This window comes from Rhinatrema bivittatum, chromosome 1 (genome assembly GCF_901001135.1).
Source record: "Rhinatrema bivittatum chromosome 1, aRhiBiv1.1, whole genome shotgun sequence".
Classification (NCBI taxonomy): domain Eukaryota; kingdom Metazoa; phylum Chordata; class Amphibia; order Gymnophiona; family Rhinatrematidae; genus Rhinatrema; species Rhinatrema bivittatum.
The window spans coordinates 389258770-389282181 of NC_042615.1; the positions used below are offsets into that span (position 1 = coordinate 389258770).

At 42.0% G+C, this 23412-nt stretch overlaps 1 protein-coding gene across 1 annotated transcript in view; it reads left to right on the forward strand.

The window, feature by feature from the left end:
- CSGALNACT1 (chondroitin sulfate N-acetylgalactosaminyltransferase 1) overlaps nucleotides 1-23412 on the forward strand; it is a 331308-nt gene that overhangs the window by 148804 nt on the left and 159092 nt on the right. Inside the window, 2 exon segments of the mRNA XM_029601670.1 lie at nucleotides 940-1109; nucleotides 7266-8254. Of these exon segments, the coding sequence (XP_029457530.1) occupies nucleotides 7624-8254 (631 nt within the window). The 5' untranslated portion in view covers nucleotides 940-1109; nucleotides 7266-7623.

A 23412-nucleotide genomic window follows, 5' to 3' on the forward strand; every position in this document is an offset into this window, starting at 1 on the left:
ATGTTTTCTGTACTATATCTCTTTTTAAGAATGATTACTGCATCCTTTTGATTGACACCAGTGCTAAACTGCTTTCTCTAGCATCTGTAATGTAACAGTTTTAACTAAAATAGCTGGTGCGAAAACCTGTAACCAAGCTGTCAGCACTAAGGGAGATTTCTTGTGTGGTAGGATACAAGACTAAATAAATGTTTATGTGCAATGACTTTTTCTGGGTGTTTCCATTACTGTATGCTGTTGGCATTCACTGCTGGTGCCTTTTGGGCTTTTGTACCCAGATTTTATGAGAGTGCTGTGCAAAACATTTTTTTTGGACTGTAACAAAGATGTTACCATATTTGAGACAAGAGATATGGGATCCAGCTTCTTATTAGGCAGTATATAAAATGTATTCTTTTAAAGATATGAGTTTTGCCACTATTATGTGAAATTTCTGCTTTAGAATAGTAAAACTGGATTTTCTCAAAAACATGAATCATTTTTTTATTCTGTAAATCATTTTTTTATTCTGTAAATATTTTTGGACAATATTTTTGGGCTAGACGACAGTTTTTAGAATATAGGAAATGAAAAAAATAATGGCAGATTAGGACACCCAAAGCCCATCTAGTCTACAGATTCCTGATACAATACTGCAGAGCCTACCCAGATACAGGCTTTACCCTCAATTCCTCGCATCCCAGCATCCTCTGTGCTTATATCATACTTCCTTGAATTCTGTTACTGTTTTGATCTCCACTGGGAGACTGTTCCATACATCAGGCCCCTTTCCATAAAGAAATATTTCCTTATGTTACTCCTGAGTCTACCCACTTCTAACCTCACATCATGACCTCTTGTTCTAATTTAAAACTTTCATTCCATAGGAAAATGTTTGCTTCTTGTGCATGTATAATACCTTCAAGATACTTCAATGCCTCTTTCCCTCTTCTTTATTAGGGTGTATATGTTTTGGCCTTCAAGTTTCATTTCATAGGGCTTGGTAGCCCTTCTCTGGATTGCCTCTGCTGCCTATATGGTGATACAACTTCCAGAATTGTATAAAGTACTCCTGAAGAGATCTCACCAATGAAATGAACAAAGGCCTTATCTCCTTCTTTAAGTCACAGGTAATATTTCATTCTGTTCACCCTAGAATTCCTCTGGCTATTATTGTTTTGGAACCTTATGATCATCAGATACAATCATCTCAAGATAGCTGTCCTTATTGGTGCACTTCGGTACTTCACACACAATTGAGAATCTCTGTTTTGGACTTCTGTGCCCCATATGCATGATGCTACCATTTAATAAAGGGAGCAATTTCGAATAGCACACATTATTTGAAAATGAGCAGCCTGTATACCTTGTAACTATTGTTCCTGTGGAGGGAGAATGGAAAATGTCATATATTTTTCAAAATTCCAAGTACACATAGTAGTCCCTTCGACTTGAATGCAGCCTAAGGAACACCTTTTTAGCATGGATAGAAGTATGCATATGCATATTGTGATCCCTTGCATGAACTTTTTAGCTGCTCTGGGAAGGGCAATTTTTAAAATCATTTGCTTGGGTAAATAGGCCTGTCTGAAAATTGTCTTCCATATATCTATCTATCTATCTATCTTTCTATCTGTCTTTTGGTGATGGGAAGTGAGGTGCTTGTCCCAGCAGTTTTCTCCTGCTCTGTTGTGCCTCCTGTTATTCATGATCTGTGGCACCATGAATCTTCGTTTGCAACTATCCAGGGCTTTTCCCAGTTTTAGAATCCCATTGCAGCAAACAGTTCCTTAGCCAGGAGCCACAGATCATGGCTCCTTCTAGATTCCAGTGTGCATGCATCCAGATTCTAGATACTAGTTGTTGCCATTGTGCAATGGAGTCTTTCTCCATCTCCAGTGGCTAGGAGTGTTACCTCTAACATTTCCAGCTGGGTTCATGAATGAAACCCAAGTCTTCTACATTGAAGCATGCATCATTTCCACTGAGCCAGCAGGTCAACCCATTTGCCTTAAATATTAATTACCAAACTCTTGGTCACTCTGCAGGCTCTCTTAGATCTCACGTCTTTTTTTTTTTTTTTTTTACTCCATCTGGAGTGCCCTCTCTGTAACAGATCTTTGTACCGCCAAGAGACAAACATTCCATACCAGCCCCTGTGTAATATCATTTACAAAAATGTAGAACAGAACTGGATGGACCCAGAACTGATTCCTAAGGCACCAATGGTAATCCAACTACATTGGATTTATTGTAGTTGGATTTATTGGTAATCCAATGTAAATCCAATGTAGTTGGATTTATTGGTAATTCAACTACATTGGTAAATCCAACTACAATGGTAATCCAACTTCTGCCAACTACGCTCTTATATAATTTGTACAATCGACCCCTCTGTGTAATTCATATATAACTTCTCCATGTGTAAATTATAAAGTGTAAATTGTATTTTATTTTTACCATGTAAACAACCTCTCCATGCTTCCGCCACGGCTCTTCAGTTAGCGGGGAGTAGCTGGCTTGTTACGGCGGTTACTACCCCAAACCAAATGTGCCTGATACTTCACTTTCGATGCATATCCAGCATGGCTCTCTGCTTCAACAGCATGGGAGAAGACTGATACTTCACGCATATCCAGCATAGCTCTCTGCTTCAACGGCAGGGGAGAAAAAAAGAAAACTGATACTTCACGCATATCCAGCATAGCTCCCTGCTTCAACGGCAGGGGAGAAGAAAAACAACTGATAAGGGCTGTACAACATAGTCTGGGTAAAACAAATAAGCATGGGTGTAGCTTGCTTATTGCAGCGGCTACTACCCCTAACTAATCAAGCTAGATATTTCACTTGGATGCAGCTCCATCACTGCTCTCTACATTAAAGGTGGGGGTGGAAGGGAAATAGAACCAAGTGCTAAGAGAAACAGATAAGTATGAGAGAAAAAATGTGTGAAGCTTGCTGGGCAGACTGGATGGGCCATTTGGTCTTCTTCTGCCGTCATTTCTATGTTTCTATGTTTCTATGTTAGAAATCGTTAATCTATCCTTTTTTCTAACAGCCCTGTTTGACTTTCCCTGTTGTAATGTAACTTTCGCTTTCAGTGTTAATTGGTTTACCCCGAGTTCATTGTAAACTGGTACGATAAGACTTGGTTCTTGAGCATCGGTATATCAAAAGAATTTAAATAAAATAAATAAATAAATAAATAAATCCCCTTTCTTTGGATTAAGCATCAATTACCACTAGCTTCCATAATTCAACCAAATCCTAATCCAGTCAGCTACCTTAGGACCCATCTCTAAACTGCTCAGTTTATTATGAATCTCTTAAATGGAACAGTGTTAGAGGCCTTACTGAGGTCTAAATATACAACACGCAGGGTTCAACCCTGATCTAATTCTTTCATCATCTAGTCAAAGGAATTGATTAGATTTGTTTGACACGATCTTCCCCAGTTAAACCATGTTGGTTTAGATCACTGTTTCCCAACCCCCCTCTTGGAGTCACACCTAGCCAGTCGGGTTTTCAGGATTGCAACAATGAATATGCATGAGAGAGATTTGCATACATCGGGTCTCCAATGTATGCAAATCTATCTCATGCATAGTCATCATGGAGATCCTGAAAATGTGACCTGTTTAGATCCTGTAACCTTCCTGATTCCTTTCCTTTAGTGGTGACTCCATTAATGTACCCTCTTCAAAACTGGGGCGGACTTACCTGTAATTACTAGCCTCCTCCCTATTTCCACTTTTATGAAGACTGAAAATTTTTCCTCTTCTCCAGTCCTCTGGAACCACTTCTGTCGCCAAAGAATGATAGAATATAACTGGTAGTGGAGCTCCCAGAACCTCTCTCCCTTTACAAGGATGTGTTTAAACTCCCCTCTAGGCTTGCTTGCACCTGCATGACAGAACAGCTACAAAATATGCATTGGAAAATGCATGCAGAAATTTCAAAATACTTTCACTTCCCATGTAATGAGAGTATGCACCGGTGAACACCATGCAGACTTTTACCTGCACTGTTTTTATGCAGGAATACATCTGTTCACCTATGTAAAAACCTTTGATTATTTCCCCATAAATACTCTAGTATTTATCCCGTCTGCCCTTGTTGCCTTGCCTGTTTCCAGTTTTGCTATTTACATACAAACCTTCTCCTCTGTAAGTGGAGTAATTTATACTTCTCTGCCATCTGTCTGTGGACATTCTCCAACTCCTCCTTCCGTGAGCACTGAATGGAAATATTCAGTATTTCACTTTGTTCCCCCCATGTCACCTCTTTCCTTTTTACCTCTATTTTAGAATCCCAGTTCTGTACTTCCTCCTTTCACTAACACATCTAAAAATGATCAGCTTGTTTTACTGCTTTGGTTATTTTTTTCTCCGTTCATGTCTTTGCTGTCCTGACCACCTCTCCCTGCTGTCCTCAGTTTTCCCAAATATTCTTCCATATCCTTCTCTTTCTCAGATCCCTTGTGCCTTTTGAATGCTTACCTTGTGTGCCTTACCTTTTCAGCCACCTCTTTTGAAAACCATATTAATCTTTTTTTTTTTCCTTTTAGTTGTATTTACTTTCTTAATGTAACCCCCTTGTCCTCTTCTAGGTAGAGGCTCACTTGGGTGCTGCAGGGTAGCAGCTTGTTGCAGGTCCTGAGGTTCTTCAATGGAGATAGGTAATAGCTTCAGTGCCTATAGGGTTACAACAAAATCATCACACAGGAAAAAAAATCCACTGTCCACACCAAGATGCGATGTTCTAAAATTAAACAGTTTACTAAACGATTGGTGAAAAGTAGTCAAATGACAAAAAAACAAGGTTTCTGTGTGTTACATCCAGAATATAAATTCAAATTGTCACAAAACCCATGATCATACAAGCTGGAGCTTCCTCCGACTCTCAAATTCTGTTTCAGGATACTCCCTAGGAACCTTCCGGGCTGTGGGATTCCCTGTTTGGTATTTCACTCAAGCTTGTAATTTTTTTTTCTCCTTCTCTGAAATCACTGGTAGATCCCCTGCACAAGACTGAGATCCTTTTCCTTCTCTCTGGCACTTTGGACCTTGTCAACTACAGATCAACACTTTGGGGAGCTTGTTCTGCTCCTGAATGCAAATCCTCTTCTCACAGATTTGGGGTGAAATTGCCGCTGGAACAAGGAGAATTGAGAATGCTCTATTTCACCAGCAATCCTTACCCTATTTCTGTTCAGAGCCCCTCACAACTGCTCCAAGCACTTCTCTCTCTCTCTCTTCCCCGCTGCTCCAGGGAGTCTGTGAGTCCAGGACTGCCAGTGAAGAAACACCTGGATTTCTCCAGAAAGACCAAAACACCTCCTCTGACATCAATACTAGGGATGTGCATTCGTTTGCAACGTATTGGCAATCCGCAACGTATATGCCATATTCGTTGTATTCGTGGGGATCACAAAATGTATGGCGAACCCCCACGAATACAACGTATCACTAACAAATAAACCCCCACCCTCCTGACCTCCCCAAGACTTGCCAAAAGTCCCTGGTGGTCCAGCAGGGGTCCTGGAGTGGTCTCCTGCAATCGGGCCGTCGGCTGCCGGTATTCAAAATGGCACCGATAGCCTTTGCCTTTACTATGTCACAGGGGCTACCGGTGCCATTGGTCGGCCCCTGTCACGAGGTAGGAGCACAAGATGGCACCGGCCGTCCATTGCTCCTACCATGTGACAGGGGCCGACCAATGGCACTGGTAGCCCCTGTGACATATTAAGGGCAAAGGCTATCGGTGCCATTTTGAATACCGGCAGCCAACAGCCCGAGTGCAGGAGATCACTCCAGGACTCCCGCTGGACCACCAGGGACTTTTGGCAAGTTTTGGGGGGGTCAGGTGGGTTGGGGGTTGTAGTAAATTAAATTTAAAGGGTTGGGATGGTTTTTTGTTTGGGAAACAAATACATATGTAACTAATGAACGGATCGGGGTCCCCCGAGAACGGATGCAACGGATTTGAGTCCCGACGAATACCGAATGGGATGAATCCGTCCCTGCTACACATCCCTAATCAATACTGTGTGTCCATGAGGACACAGACATCACTTGTAAGAGACACTCTCATACTATTATAAAGATTTGTTGCCCTTACAGTAATGCCGGAGCTGTGTTCTGTGCACTCCCGTACCTGCGTGTTTAGCATGTTCTTTCAAATGTATTGCTGTAGAATATAATATTGGGCTGAACGACTCTGAGTACTTCAGTATAGTAGCAGCTGAAGAAAGACCTCATACAGTTTTCATCTATATCCTGAAATAATGCCTTCACAGTGGTGGCCACTTTCTTCCTGGTTACTAGGAAGGGGAAAGTCAATCATGTTTATTGTTTATGCAGGTTGTCATTCAAAGCATTCTTTTCCAATAGTGAAAAGTGCATGAAAAGGAGTTGAATAACAGGACCAATTCACCTCTTCTTCATGAACTGGAGCCAGATGATCACCCTAACACCCAATGCTGTTTAATTAGTGTAGTTTATTAAATGATATTCTACTTTTCCTGACCGAAGGAATTTCCATGGATTTGGAGGGACATGGTATCTTAATATACAACACAGTATACGCAAGTATTAATTAAGAGTGTGTATTTTCAGAGACTTGCTGCAAATTTAATTCAACTTTTAATTTCCATTTATTGCCTTTTTTTGTATGCTTCTTTTCATTTCCGCCTTCTCTGATATACTAAAACAATGATCTCTAATGAAGGTGCAATTTGGTAATTAGCCTTTGGTGGAAAGAGCTTGTAATGAGTGTGTTTAATGAAGTTTGCTGAAAGCATTTTTAATTGGGCTGATAGTGGACCCCATCATTTTTTCCAATTTTAATAATTAGATATGCTACAACATTTCCAGGGGGCGTAAAAGATTTCAAAGGTTATCCAGTTTCCCTTTGCCATATAACAGTTGATTATTATACCACACTGTGTTTGTAGAAAACTTATCACAACTAGATTAGAACTAATATACACATCATAATGTTTTTATATAGACTTCAAAATAGTATTTATTTTTTTTTACCTAATATGTTCTTGCAGTTGTATATTTATCATTGCAGTTGTATATTTATTATTGTAAAATTATGTTTTAGTTAGAACACAGAAGAATCAACACAATAAGTGCTTGAAATTCTGATGAATTAAGTGCTACCAGTGAGTTGTGTGGAGCGGAGGTCAGAGAAACTGGAGAGTCTTTAAAATGTTTGAGATGAACGCTAGAATCCTTCAGGTTCATGGCTAATGGCGCCTTTGTTTCTTTGTCCCACAGGGTCTTCTTTGGGAATGGCAGTGAACTGATACTGCAACGATGAGAGTTACAGTGAAGATATGCAGATATCACTCAGCTCACAGCAACCTCACTGCTGCTTGGCTTTTAGGATGGCTGAGCTTTTACAGAACTGTGCATGATTATAGAGTGAAATGCCCACTTTAGAAGAAAAGTGACACCATTGTATGCTTCCTGCAGTCAAGTGCATACACACACACGTTTGTGTGTGTATATATATATATATATTTTTTTTAAGATATATGCAGAAGGTGGGGAATTTGTCAGAAGGCTGCTAAAGTGCCTGGATTTACAAACTGATATAGACGCTATGGAAAACACAGTGGATTTATGAATAAGGATGGTACGTCGCAATCTGCTGGCATGGATTTTTCGTGTGGCGGTCCTACTTGTCCTCCTTTGCTGTTCAGTGTCCATCCTATACATGTTGGCTTGCACCCCAAAGGTGGAGGATAAGCAGCTTGTGTTGCTGAAGGTTAACAGCCCAACAGAGAAGGGAGGATATCAGGCAACCTTGCAGGAACGAGAGGAGCAGCAGCGCAATTATATAACCAGCCTGAAAAAGCAAATTGCTCAGCTGAAGGAAGAGCTTCAGGAGCGTAGTGAGCTGTTGAAGAACATGCAGGACCACTATGGCGAGTCGCAGGGCTTGGCCTTTGACCATGGTAGTCCCGAGAATACCCAGTCTGACCTCCTAGAGTTTTTACATTCACAGATGGAGAAAGCAGAGCTGCACACTGGTGCGAAGGTGCCTACAGAGTATGCGTTGGTGCCCTTTGAGAGTTTCACCCTTCACAAAGTGTACCAGCTTGAGACTGGATTGACTCGTCATCCAGAGGAGAAGCCCGTGAGAAAAGACAAGAGAGATGAATTGGTGGAGGCTGTCGCGGTAGCACTGGAGTCACTGAACAGCCCAGATGATGTAAGCAATGCTCACCGACGCATGTATGCCACATCTGATTTCATAGAAGGTTTGTACATTTTGTACTGGCATAGATAGAAATATATAACTAAGCATCTTAATACAAGACAATAATATAAAATGAAACAAGAATGCCAGCCTGGTGGCTCAGTTGATATGTGCTATCCACTGCCATGAGGCAGGTTCCTGCTTTTATCCCTGGGTTGAGTCTTCCGTTCCCCTGGTCAAGTTGAGGCTGGTGATGCTGCAGGGACAGAGTTCTCCACCTACGACAGGGTCATTGCATAAGGGTGACACCCAGTGGCTGTATTCAGGGCCCTTGAGTGCAGGATTACTTGAGGAAAAGAAGAGGATTGGTGACATGTCAAGAACAGCATAGAAATTACAGTAGTGATAGGCCTCAGTGACTCAGCAGCAGTGATGTGTGTTGTTGAGCAGGAGCCTTGGTCTTGAGTCCTGGCTTCTGCATCTCAGGCCAGCTAGGGATACTGTAAAGGCATCTTTCACAGTCCCCCCTCCACATGGAGGCAAAAGGGTAAGCAGTACTATCCATTGCTTAACAGTGATACTTACTGGCTGACTTAGGGCACATTGACTCCCTAAGGGAACTGTGACCTATTTTTTTTTCCTAGGCAGCAAAATGTAGCTGCAATAGCTGGTCTAATTTATCTATTAATTAGATTTATAACAATTTATTTATTTATTTATTTGTTTATTTATATGTATATTACACTTTTCACAATTTTTTCAGCACTTCGGAGTGGATTACATTCAGGTATTGTAGATATTTCCCTATTTGAAGAGGTTTTGCATTCTGTGGGGCTCATTCACAAAGCACCACTCATATTTAAATAAGCTGATTAGCATGCAAATGCTCAACACAAAAATAAATACCTTAAATGAAGCAAATCAAATAATGTGGCTTGCAGAAAAATTCACAAGCCATGCTATGTGATTTGAAACTAGCAACAACTCAAGAGTTACAGCTAATTCCCTGGGAGCATCAAGATGTTAATGTACATCCCAAAGCTCCCAGGGCCCTGTCTTAAAGGGGCTGATGGTCCCAAATATGCCCCCCCCTAAAGTAGACAAAACCCCAGGAGTCTGCACAGATCCCCCTATCCCACCTTCTCTCCCTGTCCTTGGAGGCAGCCAGTGTTCAAATATTTTTTTTAAAATGTGGCTGCCTAAGTTTAGGAAATTTTAAGACAAATCGGTACTCTGATATTTGGCTGAACATTCACCTAGATTTAAACAGTGAGCTTTGGTTGAAAATGGCCTTGTGAAGGAGTGTATAGGCCAGACCACCAGAATATCTTAGACTGGTCCAATTATCTAGCCTGGTCCAACTTAAGAGATATCCAAAGTGGGAAACCAGGTCAGAGAGCAGTTCCCTGGGGAGGGTTATAAAAACCTAAGGCTGCGAAGGACCAATCAACCTAATAAACGAAGGTTGACAGACGTGGGAGTGGCAGCGGCGGCCCGAAGAGCGGCGGCGGCGGCACCGGCCCGAAGACCCGGAGCGGCGTCTGTCCCTCCCTCGCGCGCATGCCGCCGCCGCTCCGGGTCTTCGGGCCGCCGCTGCTCCGGGTCTTCGGGCCGGTGCCGCTCCGGGTCTTCGGGCCGCCGCCGCCGCTCCGGGTCTTCGGGCCGCCGCTCCTGCTGCTCCGGGTCTTCGGCGGAGATCGACTGAGGGGGGGAGGGAGGAGTGACTCAGGGGAGGAGTGACTCAGGGGAGGGGGGGAGAGAGGAGTGACTCAGGGGAGGGGGGGAGAGAGGAGTGACTGAGGGGAGGAGGGAGGGGGGAGAGAGGAGTGACTGAGGGGAGGAGGGAGGGGGGGAGAGAGGAGTGACTGAGGGAGGGGGGAGAGAGGAGTGACTCAGGGGAGGAGGGGGGGAGAGAGGAGTGACTGAGGGGAGAGAGAGGAGTGACTGAGGGGAGAGAGTGGGGGAGGGGGGAGGTGGGAGGGAGAATGAGGGGGAAGGAAATGATCCAAAAAAAATGTTAATGTAGCCCGTTTTAACGGGCTTAACGGCTTGTAAGTTCAGATTGGAAAGAGGAAGCTCCAGGGAACATGCTAAGGCCCTGCATGAGTACACCTGACTTTTTGCTGTGTGTGAAAGCTTATGTCACCATAGACCTTATAGGTTCCAGTTCTGATTGAGCTGAAAACCCAGAGGAACAAGAGGAAACTTCTGAGTCAAAGAAAATAATAGAAATGACTTTGCATTTTGAGTTTAACCAGTTTGCAATCCACAATAGGACATTGCCCCATATTGCATGACTTTTTTATTTATTTATTTTATTTATTTAAAATCTTTTCTATACCATCGTTAAGCTAGTTGCCGTCACAACGGTTCACAATAAGGCACATAATTTCAAACTTAAATGTGTTGAGTTATATTAACTAAACAGGTGCCATCAAATACTGTAACATAGTTTCATATTAAATATTATTTAGTGGTTGTGATAAGTCATGTCTACTTTAAGTATATCAGCTATAAGATAAATTAACACTTAAGTCTGGTCCTCTGTTGCAATCTAATAGAGGTAAAGTAAAATAAAATATATACACACACACCATTCGAGTAAGCTGATGTGTGATATTTTAATTTTCACATGGAGTACTTTGTCAAACGCCTTCTGAAAATCATGTATAAATATATTAAAAGGTAATTTATAAATATATATTAAAAAGTCCTGACTCGTTTTGCAGTTATGTCTCTCAAGAAAAGAAAGAACACACACTGTTATGGAAAGAGAGGTTTCTTTGTTAATTTCCTTTGAGAAGAATTCTATCTCTTCACAATGTAACCCCATCCCCAGGTTTGGATTGCACTCCAATGGGGCCATTAAAGAATTTATAAGTTCTTTGGGGGCAGGGACCCTGGCTAGCTCTCAAACCTCCCTTTCTTCCCAAGGTGTAGATTCTTTCGACTGGGAGAAAAAAGGAGCCCTCACAGGTCCCAGTGTGGGGTGACTAGCTCTCCTCTCCTGACTTCCTGGGTGAGGGAATAATCATCCTTGCATATGCTGGATGTGCCAAAAAAAAAAAAAATCAATGGAGTCACTTTTGTTAGTGTCCAAATAAATCTTTACTGTTGAAAATGTATGAAACTGAAACAACACTGATCCACAGCACCACTGTAAAAGAGAAGATTCTGTAAGTCTCTTCCACAATCTATGCAGGAATATTGGCTGCCTGAACCAGGGGAACTTCTACGAACCAGGGCTTTGGAAAAATAGAGTCCCCAGGTGGGCAGGGTATCCTTAGACTGGGCAGAAGCACCCCTTCCAACTGGCAAGGATACAATGTCACTGTCTCTGCACGGAGAGATAAGCACTCTCTCTCCCCAGGGGTTAGAGGCACCGGATGGAGGTCTTCACAGACGTTAAGCTTGACCTTTTACTCACAGTTGGTTGGTTTCAATATTTCTCTGTTTCTGTTGCAGTCCTTGTTCTTTCTGTTGCGATCCCTGATGGGAGGGATCCCCTCAAGCAGGACGCTATGGACTCCAGTCAGGAAAGAAGGGCAGTCCAAGCTTCCTCCTGGATCGTGAAATTAATCTTTCCAAAAACTGAACATCGGGGTTTTCCCCTTAAAGGAGGTCACTGACACCTCCTTCTTTGTTGAGGGTATGGAGGGCAGGTCTTCCCTAACCTGCCCAGACCTAGGGTTCCTCGTTCCCTAGGCCCGAGAGCTGAACAGGCTGCAGTAAGGCTCCTTCCACTTAAAAGGTTAAATTTCAAAAAATGTACCCAGAGGGGAAAATCCAGACCAGCTAGTGAATGGACTGGAAAGGAAAAACCCCTCCCGACCTTGGTCAGGACTACCAAACAGGGTTTGCTTGGCTCCTCTGACTGTACCTGCAAAACAACAAAAGCTAAGCTTCTGTCTACCCCTAAATTACTCAAAGGACTGCCTCCCAAGCTGTAGCAAGGGAGCTGCTATATATCATCACCAGGGGGACAGCCATTCCAGACCCCACAGAAGAAGGGGGCTGCATCTGAATGGAACCTCCCCATGAACCATCCTACACTAACTAACTGACACTTAATACCCAGGGCTTACTGGTAGCGTGACTGTGGGGTCTGCTACAATAACAAACCTCGGAAACAGCAATCAGAAGTCCAGACAGCCCAAAGTTAAACATGGCCAGTATCCTATGCAAATCATATTCTGATATGACTCCTTTCTTTATGACAAACAACTTATGTTGGCTTCCAGATTTTTTACTTTAGAGGAATTGCTGTATTTTTATAGTTGAACAATTTAACTGGGCTTCTTGGTCTTGCAAAAAAAAATATTTGAAATTTCTTTAGAGATTGGGACTGTAGCATTAAAAAAAAAAAAAAGACATAACCTACTTTTGAAATCAACTTCAGTAGCCAGTATGATTATGGAGTCTTCCTCCCCTTCCTGTGGTTTCATCCTCTACTTAAGAGGGGTTTTGTTACCCATCCATCACACTAATTTGTTTCTCTTCAAGGCTACCATCTTGCAAAAACATGGTAATATTTGCAGTTTCCTGGTTCCTCCAGGATATTTGTCTTTCTCTTTTAACATTTCTTTTTAGCCTCAGTTTGATAAAAGGAGAGTCTTGTCAGATTGTACTGATGTGTGTGTTGTGGTACGTGCATCCCTTATAACTTCTGAATGGCTGGACTTAGCGCAACAAAACGTGGTGTGGAGCTAGGCTGCTGGAGGGAACATAAGAACTTGCCATATTGAGTCAGACCGAGGGTATATCAAGCCCAGTATCCTGTTTCCAAAAGTGGCCAATCCAGGATACAAGTTCCTGGCAAGTACACAAACGTTAAATAGATCCCATGCCGCTATTGTGCAGTGATAAGTAAGTAGTGGCTATTTCTTAAATCTGCTTGGTTAATAACAGTTTATTGACTTCTCCTCCAGGAATTTGTCCAAACCTTTTTTAAACCCAGCTACACTAACTGCCTTATAGAGATGAGCTTCATTTTTCTGGCTCAGGTAGGGTTTCAGTTCGGGCGCTTCGTGGGAAATCTCGTTTTCCATGGATCGTTTTTCGGCAAAAACGAAGCTGGAACCCGAACCCAAAACCAGAAAAACAAATTAAAAAAAAAAATGTGAATCGGAAAAAAAACCACTCCAACCCTTCACATTATGGGGTAGATTTTATAAATCTACGCGCGCGCGTACTTTTGTTCGCGCACCAGGCGCAAACAAAAGTAGACTGGATTTTATAAGATACGCGCGTATCTTATAAAATCCGGGGTCGGCGCGCAACAGGGTGCACATTTGTGCACCACCTTGCGCGCGCCGAGCCCTGCGCGCGCTGCCCGTTCCCTCCTGGACCGCTCCAAAATCAGAGTGGCCTCAGAGGGAACTTTCCTTCCACCCCCCCCCACACCTTCCCCTCCCTTCCCCTATCTAACCCACCCCCCCAGCCCTAGCTAAACCCCCCCTCCTTTATTCGAAAAGTTAAGCCTGCCTCCAGGCAGTAGTAACTTGCGCGCGCCAGCTGTCTGCTGGCGCGGCAGGCCCTGACACAGGCCACTGTGTCGAGGCACTCGGTCACACCCCCAGACTGCCCACACACCCCCGAGCCGACACCACGCCCCTGGCCATGCCCCCGATTGCCCCTTTTTGCAAGCCCCGGGACTTCCGTGCATCCCGTGGCGTGCACGCGCCGCCGAGCCTATGCAAAATAGGCTCGGTGTGTGCAGGGGCATTTTAAAAGGGTTACGCGCGTACCTTATGCGTGTAACCCTTTTAAAATCTGGCCCTTAGTGTATTACAACCCCCCCCCCCCCACCATCCCGATCCCTTCCCAAGACTTACTAAAAGCCCTGGTGGTCCAGCGGGGTCCCGAGAGCGATCTCTCCTTAAGGGCCGTCGAGCCTTCTATGAATCAAAATGGCGCCGATGGCCCTTTGCCCTTACGATGTCACAGGGGTTACCGGTGCCATTGGTCGGCCCCTGTCACCGGATAGGAGCAATGGATGGCCGGCACCATTTTGAAATTGCCTAATTCATGATAATTCGTGATAATTTGTGATAAACGAATGCACATCTCTACTGCCTTAACCACATTCTTCGGTAACAAATTCATGAGCTTAATTGTACCTTGCGTGAAAAAGTATTTCCTCAGATTTGTTTTGAATGTGCTGATTACTAATTTCATGGAATGTCCCTAGCCTTTGTATTTTTTGAAATGTAAATAAATTACATTTACCCATTGTATTGCAGTCATGATTTTATAGACCTCTATCATCCCCCTCCGCTGTCTCTTCTCCAAGATGAACAGACCCAATCTCTTTAGCCTTTCCTCATAGGGGAGCCATTCCATCCCCTTTATCATTATGGTTGCCCTTTTCTGTACCTTTTCCAATGCAACTATATCTTTTTTGAGATGCAGACATCATAACTGTGGCCTCACCATAGAGCGATACAGGGGCATTATGACATTTGCTGTTTTATTCTCTATTCCTTTCCTAATAATTCCTAACATTTTGTTTGCTTTTCTGACTGTCACTACACACTGAACCGAGGATTTCAAAGTATTGTCCACTATGACACCCAGGTCCTTTTCCTGGGTAGTAACTCCTAATATAGAACTTAAAATCAGGTGTACTCATACATGCAGGGTCTTAGCATGTTCCATGGTGCTTCCTTTTTCTAGCCTGGACCTAATTCTCCTTCTTAGCCCTAGGGTTTTATAACCCTCCCCAGGGAAATGCCCTCTGACCTGGTTTCCCACTTTGGATATCTCTTAAGGTAGACCAGGCTAGATAATTGGACCAGTCCTTTAAGATATTCTGTGGCCTGGCCTATACACCCCTTCACATGGCTATTTTCACTCAAAGGTTATGTTCAGCCAAATATGTGAGTACCTAGATTTGGATGAAAATTTGCCTAAACTTAGGGAACCAAATTTTGGCCACCTAGAATAGAAGTTCAGCCTTGGATGAATATTGGCTTGAAAATTACTTGTTTAATTTAGTTTATTAAAATGTGTGGAGATCTTGGTGCGCAAGGCTCTGATAATTTACAAAATTACACACATAATAAAATCTGTTAAATAATAAAACATACATGACAATGTAATATTAGACTCATAAAAATATTAAAATAATCAGGCAAAAATGAAACAAAACAAAACTGTAGGCCATGATGATATAACCTTATTAAAAATCAATGATACTTTATTAAAAAAATCAGCTGGTTTACTTGTGTGAGGTGTTGCGTTATACTGCTTACACTGGGATCTGGATCACACCACTTTCACTATGAGATACTCAATGCTTGTGAGGTATAGAAACAGAGTAAATAGTATGGTTTATTTTTTGAGTGGCCTTTCTGTGTTGAAGAATCTACAAAGATCCCTCTATTCATGTTCCCAGTGATTTTATTCTGGTTTACTCTATCTTACAGGTGAATTTTCAAAGGAGCTATATTTATTTTATTTAATTATTTAATAACTTTTATATACTGTCATTCGAGGACCATCACAATGGTTTACAACATTTTGAGTGACAAACAATATAAGATGAAAGAGTAAAAGACAATGGAATAAAATAAAGTAATATAGTCAAAGAAAATAAAACAATATCAGTGGTAGCATCAAATAAAAACTGAAAGAAAAACATAATCATAATAAAAGGCCATCAACATTCTGAGATAAGAGGAATAAATAATCAGGTATATATCAGGAAGGTTCTTGATAGAGACTGGAAAAGAATTATGTTGGATCGTGATAAGCCTTCATAAATTTTCAAAGGAGCGCACCACCATAAAGCACCACACCACCAGGAGGTGGTGTGGTTCTTTATGTCCGGGGTGGCATAGAGTCCAACAGGATAAACATCCTGCACGAGACTAAATGCACAATTGAATCTTTATGGGTAGAAATCCCTTGTGTGTCGGGGAAGACTATAGTGATAGGAGTATACTACCGTCCACCTGGTCAAGATGGTGAGACTGACAGTGAAATGCTTAGAGAAATTAGGGAAGCTAACCAAATTGGTAGTGCAGTAATAATGGGAGACTTCAATTACCCCAATATTGAGTGGGTAAATGTATCATCAGGAAACGTTAGAGAAATAAAGTTCCTGGATGGAATAAATGATAGCTTTATGGAGCAATTGGTTCAGGAACCGATGAGAGAGGGAGCAATTTTAGATCTAATTCTCAGTGGAGAACAGGATTTGGTGAGAGAGGTAACGGTGGTGGGGCCGCTTGGCAATAGTGATCATAATATGATCAAATTTGAATTAATGACTGGAAGGGGGACAGTAAGCAAATCCATGGCTCTCGTGCTAAACTTTCAAAAGGAAAACTTTGATAAAATGAGAAAAATAATTAGAAAAAAACTGAAAGGAGCAGCTACAAAAGTAAAAAGTGTGCAAGAGGTGTGATCATTATTAAAAAATACCATCCTAGAAGCACAATCCAGATGTCTTCCACACATTAAGAAAGGTGGAAAGAAGACAAAACGATTACCGGCATGGTTAAAAGGTGAGGTGAAAGAAGCTATTTTGATCTTCATTCAAAAATTGGAAGAAGGATCCAATAGAAGAAAATAGGATAATACATAAACGTTGGCAAGTTATTTATTTATTTATTTATTTTATTTATTTAAAAACGTTTCTATACCGTCGTTAAATTAGGTACCATCACAACGGTTTACAATAAGGCACAAATATTAATGTTGGAAAAAAATCTTGATTTCTATCCACTAAACAGGTGCCAACCATTTATGGTAACATAGTTTGTTATAATTACTCATTGGTGGGTGTGATACATCATGTCCATTCTTATCAGTGACAGATTTAAAATAGATAACTTATAGTATCTTATTCTTTGGTGGTGAGTGAAAATATACAAAAATAAAATACATACCTGTATAGATTAGGGTAGTGTGCGTGGGTGTTCTGCAGATCGCCTCCCATTTTCCTTGTGTTCTACTCTCCTTTCTCTTTGTTATATGCTTGTTTAAATAACCATGTTTTAAAATTTTTTCTGAAGGTTTTGATGTCTCTTTGTAATCGGATCTCGACAGGCATGGAGTTCCATAGTATAGGTCCTGCTAAGGAAAGCGCTCTTTCCCTTACTTGGGTTAGTCTTGCTGTTTTAATTGAGGGAATGGTTAGTACAGCTTTATTTGCTGATCTCGGGTTTCTGTGAGGGACGTGTACGTGAAGGGCTGTGCTCAGCCATTCAGCTTTTTCATTATGTATTAATTTATGTATGGTACATAGGGTTTTGTATTGTATTCTTTGCTCGATGGGTAACCATTGTAGTTCAGCTAGGGTTTCAGTGATATGGTCTCTTTTACTTTTACCAGTCAGGATTCTTGCGGCCGTGTTCTGCAGTATTTGGAGTGGTCTAATCGTGGTGTATGGTAAACCAAGTAGGAGGGCGTTACAGGAATCAGTGCTAGCAAAAATTAGAACTTGTAACACTGAACAGAAGTTATTAGTTGTTAGTAGTGGTTTTAGTCTTCTAAGAGTCATGAGTTTGGTGTATCTTTCCCTTACTTTTAAAGATATGTATTGTTTCAGGTTAAGCTCTGTGTCAATTATCACTCCAAGGTTTCATATTTTCTCTGCTAATTCTATTTTTTGGTTGTTTTTGAGTATGATAGGGTTTTGGATGATTTCAATGTTGTTACGTTACAAGTGTAGGAATTCTGTTTTCTCTATGTTAATAACTAATTCCATCTGGTTTATTAACTGTTTGATGATATCCAGATACATGTTGGCTATGTTCAATGTCTTTTCAATTGTGTCATCAATGGGTAAAATTAGTTGAATATCATCAGCATATATGTAGTGTGAGATGCCTAGACCAGCTAGCAGGTGACATTGTGGTAGCAGGTATATGTTGAATAGGGTGGCCGATAAAGCTGATCCCTGTGGGACTCCTGTTTGAAGGTTTATTTTTTGTGACCTTACGTCTTTTATCTGTACTTGGTAGTATCTGCTATTTAGATATGATTTGAACCATTTGATTGTTTTGTTACTTAATCCTATTTCTTCTAATCTATTTAGTAGGATGTTATGATTTACAGTATCGAATGCTGCTGATAGGTCTAGCATCATTAAGCTGTACCATTTACCGCTGTCGAAGCCTCTCATGATGTTGTCTGTTAGGGCAAGCAGTAGAGTTTCTGTGCTGTAGTTTTTGCGAAAGCCATGTTGTGATGGGTATAGGATGTTGTTGTTCTCTAAGTGTTCTTCTAGCTGATTTTGTATAGCTTTTTCTATTAATTTTGCGATTAGTGATAAGTTAAATACTGGTCTTTAATTGTTCAGAATGCTCGGATCACTGTTTTTTTTTCTTTAAAATTAGTTTTACGATTGCCCCTTTTAGTGTGTCAGGCATGGTTCCTTCTATTAAGGATAGATGGATAATCTTTGTTAGGTTCTGTCCATGAACTCTGCATACTCCGCCTACTCACTATATTTCAGTTTCTCTACAGCTCAGCCTCCAGGGATCGCTGTTCTAGTATCTGAGGGACTACAGCCCAGCCGGGCATTCCAGCTCACTACTGCCACCTCTGGTGGTTCAGTATACTGTCTAATAAAAGAACTAGTGTGTGTGTGTCTCCTAACTCTCAGGTCGATACAGTAAGGCCGCGGTAGAAACAGTGCGGCAGTGTCAGGCGCACCCTTCCTCCCCGCACGCACAGTTCTCTTCACTAACTCCCTGATACTCTCTTCTAATTGCATGCAAATGCATGCCGCGGCTTTAAAGCGTTAGGGAAAGGTTATGCCCGCGTAACCCATTTTACTGTATAGGCGCTTAATACAGCGCCTATACAGTAACCTGGGTGCGCTGGTACCTGTCATTTCAAATGTCATTTCAAATGACATTTGGAATGACAGGCACCAGGAAGTGTAAAAAACACGAAAAGTCTTTGTTGCTTCGCCGCTGTGCCTCACCTCCTCCCGGAGCAGGGCGCGAAAGCAGCCTTGCTCCGGGAGGAGGTGAGGCACAGCGGCGAAGACAGACGGGAGAGGAGAAAAAGCAGAGCCGAGCAAAGCGAAAGCGTGCGAGCAAAGCGAAAGCGTGCAGCAAGCCGGCGAAATAGACCTGCGAGCAGAGGCAATAGCAGCGGTTCGGTTAGCATGGCACCCTCCTTGATGTAGTACGTCCCGGATGCCCCCCCCCCCCCCTCCCCAGCGCGCCCGCCACTACCCCTTTCATCAGCTGCATCCACTGCGACCCGGCAGTTCCGTGAGGCCTACAAAAAAAAAAATCCCCGGCTCCTGCACCCCCGCACTGGCCCGCCGACTCTACCCCCCTCCTCCCGATCGGGCGGGTAGGCGGCGGCGAAAACCAAAGCAATTTTTTTTTTTTCAAAAAGCGACATCACACAATGCATAAAATAATTTCTCCAGCCTTAAAGCGACTTACTTTTGGGATCTGTCAAGTAAGTCGCAAAAGTAACTTACTTTTCTGAAGCCATCACGATCGTAGCTCAAGACGAAGATGGCCGCCTGCACGGGGGAAAGCGTGCAATTGGCCGCTGAAGATGTGACGTCACATCTCGTGACGCCAAACGTCGTGACGTCACGTCTTCAGCGGCCAATGCACGCTTTCCCCGTGCAGGCGGCCATCTTCGTCTTCGTCCGGAGGAGCTAAGATCGTGTTCCTGATGGCTTCAGAAAAGTAAGTTACTTTTGCGACTTACTTTTGGGATCTTGACAGATCCCAAAAGTAAGTCGCTTTTGGAAAAAACCAAAATTGTCGCTTTAAGGCTGGAGAAATTATTTTATGCATTGTGTGATGTCGCTTTTTGAAAAAAAAAAAAATTGATTTTGGTTTTTTTTGCTTTTCGCCGCTGCCTACCCGCCCGATCGGGAGGAGGGGGGTAGAGTCGGCGGGCCAGTGCGGGGGCGCGGGAGCCGGGGATTTTTTTTTTTTTGTAGGCCTCACGGGATTGCCGGGTCGCAGTGGTAGCATGGCGCTGTGAGGGGGGCGAAAGGGTATATACCCATGAACGGATTTGAGTGGGAGCGCTCTGTGAAGCGGGACATGCCCGTGAGGGGCATAATGGGTGGATGCAGCTGATGAAAGAGGTAGTGGCGGGCGCGCTGGGGAGGGGGGGGCATCCGGGACGTACTACATCAAGGAGGGTGCCAGGCTTATTGTTTTATTGTTTTTGAGTATCTTAAGCGGTTGTCGATGGATTTGTTCACAGTCCTAACTCCTACTAGGGGGAGGCGGTAAACTAGCATGTTAAGGCCGCGGCAAAACAGCGGGTTCCTAAGGAGATAATATCAGCGCCCGTTACAGTATCGGAGGGGAATAGCTAATTCCTTCATTATACAGCTTTTTCGTTCATTTACATGCTGGGTGCGGAAAGGGTAATGTGTCTATTTTACAAAGCGCTAAGGACGCGTGAAACTGGAGACTGTATCGCTGGATGGCCTTACTCGTCTGTATTGTGCGCTCCCAGCACGTTACAGACGGGGAATCTTCGACCGGACGATACTGTATCGAGCTGTGTGTTGGCTACTTTTTTTATGTTCATGTTTGGTATTATGTCGAATGCATGTGGGGCAGGGTTTATTCTTTTTAGCATGGATTCGACTTCTAGTTCTGATATTTCATTGAATTCCGTCCATTGTTTAACGTCTCTTTTTTGCATTTTAATATTTTGTTTGGTTGTGTTTGGAATCTTGTTTTTTAGGTTCATAATTTTGTCATTGAAAAATGTGACTATTTCATTACATCTATTTACTGGTAGGTTTTGGGGAGCATCAGTTCTGTCATTAGTGAGATTTTTTACAATGGTGAAAAGGGTTCTTGGGTTATTTACAAATTTTTCTATTTTAGTACTGTAATATTGTTTCTTTGCATTGAGGTGTTTTCTGTATTTAGTTAGGATTTCAGGTGTTTTGTTTTTTCTCCATTCCTTTTCTTTTTTTCTGAGATTTCTTTTGGCTTCCTTTATCTTTTCATTATGCCAGGGTTTTGTTTCTTTGGATAAGACAGGCTAAGAGAGAATTTGAAAAGAAGTTGGCCGTAGAGGCAAAAACTCACAGTAAAAACTTTTTAAAATATATCCGAAGCAGAAAGCCTGTGAGGGAGTCAGTTGGACCGTTAGATGATCGAGGGGTTAAAGGGGCACTTAGAGAAGATAAGGTCATCACAGAAAGATTAAATGATTTATTTTCTTCGGTGTTTACTGAAGAGGAGTTGGGGAGGTACCCGTACTGGAGAAGGTTTTCATGGCTAATGATTCAGATGGACTGAACCAAATCATGGTGAACCTAGAAGATGTCGTAGACCTGATTGACAAACTTAAGAGTCCTATATCACCTGGACCGGATGGTATACACCCCAGAGTTCTGAAGGAACTAAAAAATGAAATTTCAAACCTATTAGTAAAAATGTGTAACCTGTCATTAAAATCATCCATTGTACCTGAAGACCTGAGGATAGCTAATATAACCCCCATATTTAAAAAGGGCTCCAGGGGTGATCCGGGAAACTACAGACCGGTTAGCCTGACTTCAGTGCCAGGAAAAATAGGGGAAAGTATTCTAAACATCAAGATCACAGAACATATAGAAAGACATGGTTTAATGGAACAAAGTCAGCATGGCTTTACCCAAGGCAAGTCTTGCCAAACAAATCTGCTTCACTTTTTTGAAGGAGTTAATAAACATGTGGATAAAGGTGAACCTGTAGATGTAGTGTACTTGGATTTTCAGAAGGCATTTGACAAAGTTCCTCATGAGAGGCTTCTAGGAAAAATAAAAGGTCATGGGATAGGTGGCGATGTCCTTTCGTGGATTACAAACTGGCTAAAAGACAGGAAACAGAGTAGGATTAAATGGTCAATTTTCTCTGTGGAAGGGTGTGGGCAGTGGAGTGCCTCAGGGATCTGTATTGGGACACTTACTTTTTAATATATTTATAAATGATCTGGAAAGAAATACGAGGAGTGAGGTAATCAAATTTGCAAATACAAAATTGTTCAGAGTAGTTAAATCACAAGCAGATTGTGATAAATTCGGTATAGAAAAGTGTTAAATAAATAAATTGCAGGAAGACCTTGTGAGGCTGGAAAATTGGGGATCAAAATGGCAGATGAAATTTAATGTGGACATCTTTATTATTGATCCTCCTTGCAAACTCTTCCGTAGCCCACTGCGATGCCTCTGTTTCACACACCCGACATTGTCAATGTTTCGGCATCGATATATGCCTCCTTCAGGGGACTATGCAGGTTATAACAAGGAATGTACCATTGAGGTAGCTGCATTGAATGTAAAATAAATGAAAGGAATGATTAGTAATGTGAGTTATGGTGTTCTTCCTTTGTAAAGAGAGTTTAGTCTCCTGAAGGAGGCATATATTGATGCCGAAACATTGTCAATGTCTGGTGTGTGAAACAGAGGCATCGCAGTGGGCTATGGAAGAGTTTGCAAGGAAGATCAGTAAAAAAGATGAGTAATAGTAGTGAAAATTGGCATTGGAATTAGTTATATAAAATAATAAAATAAGTAAATAGTTTGATGGGAAACAGTAAATGACGTAAAATACTGTGATCATTGCCGATACGGGTTGAAGCACATTGTGGGCAAGAGCCTGGAGATTGGATAGAGAGAGCACAACACCTGATGCTAAATCCCATTATTAAAAAATAATAAAAAAATTGTTTGAAGTATTTTCCTCATAAGTGGAGGGGTTTGGTGTTGATTACTTAAAGACTGTCATAAATTGTGTTAATTTGACCAATATAAAGTTTGCAGAATTTTGCAGAATTTTAAGTTTTTGTGCACAGAATTTTAAATTTTTTTTGGCAGAATTCCTCCAGGAGTAGGGGCCCCTGTCAATTAGCTTCTACTAATATTACCCTTGCTGCTCCCACACCTATAAAAATGGGAAATATTTCTGCACATTGCCAGAATGTCTTCATCATTAATTACTTCCATATCATTTAGTTTAACTAGGAATTCTGTAATATCCTATAATAGATTTGGTAGACTTCTAACAAATTGGTTGTAGATAGTAATCAAGGCTCTGGATTCTTGCAAACTGTTATAGCTGAGATAAAATCTGTGACAAGTGCTAGAACATTTCACTGTGTAGTTTTTTAGATTCTGTAGTACAGGATTGCCCAATTCTGGTACTCAAGAACCACAAACAGGCCTGGTTTTCATGATACCCATATGAAAATGCATTAGATAGATTTGCCTCCATTGTA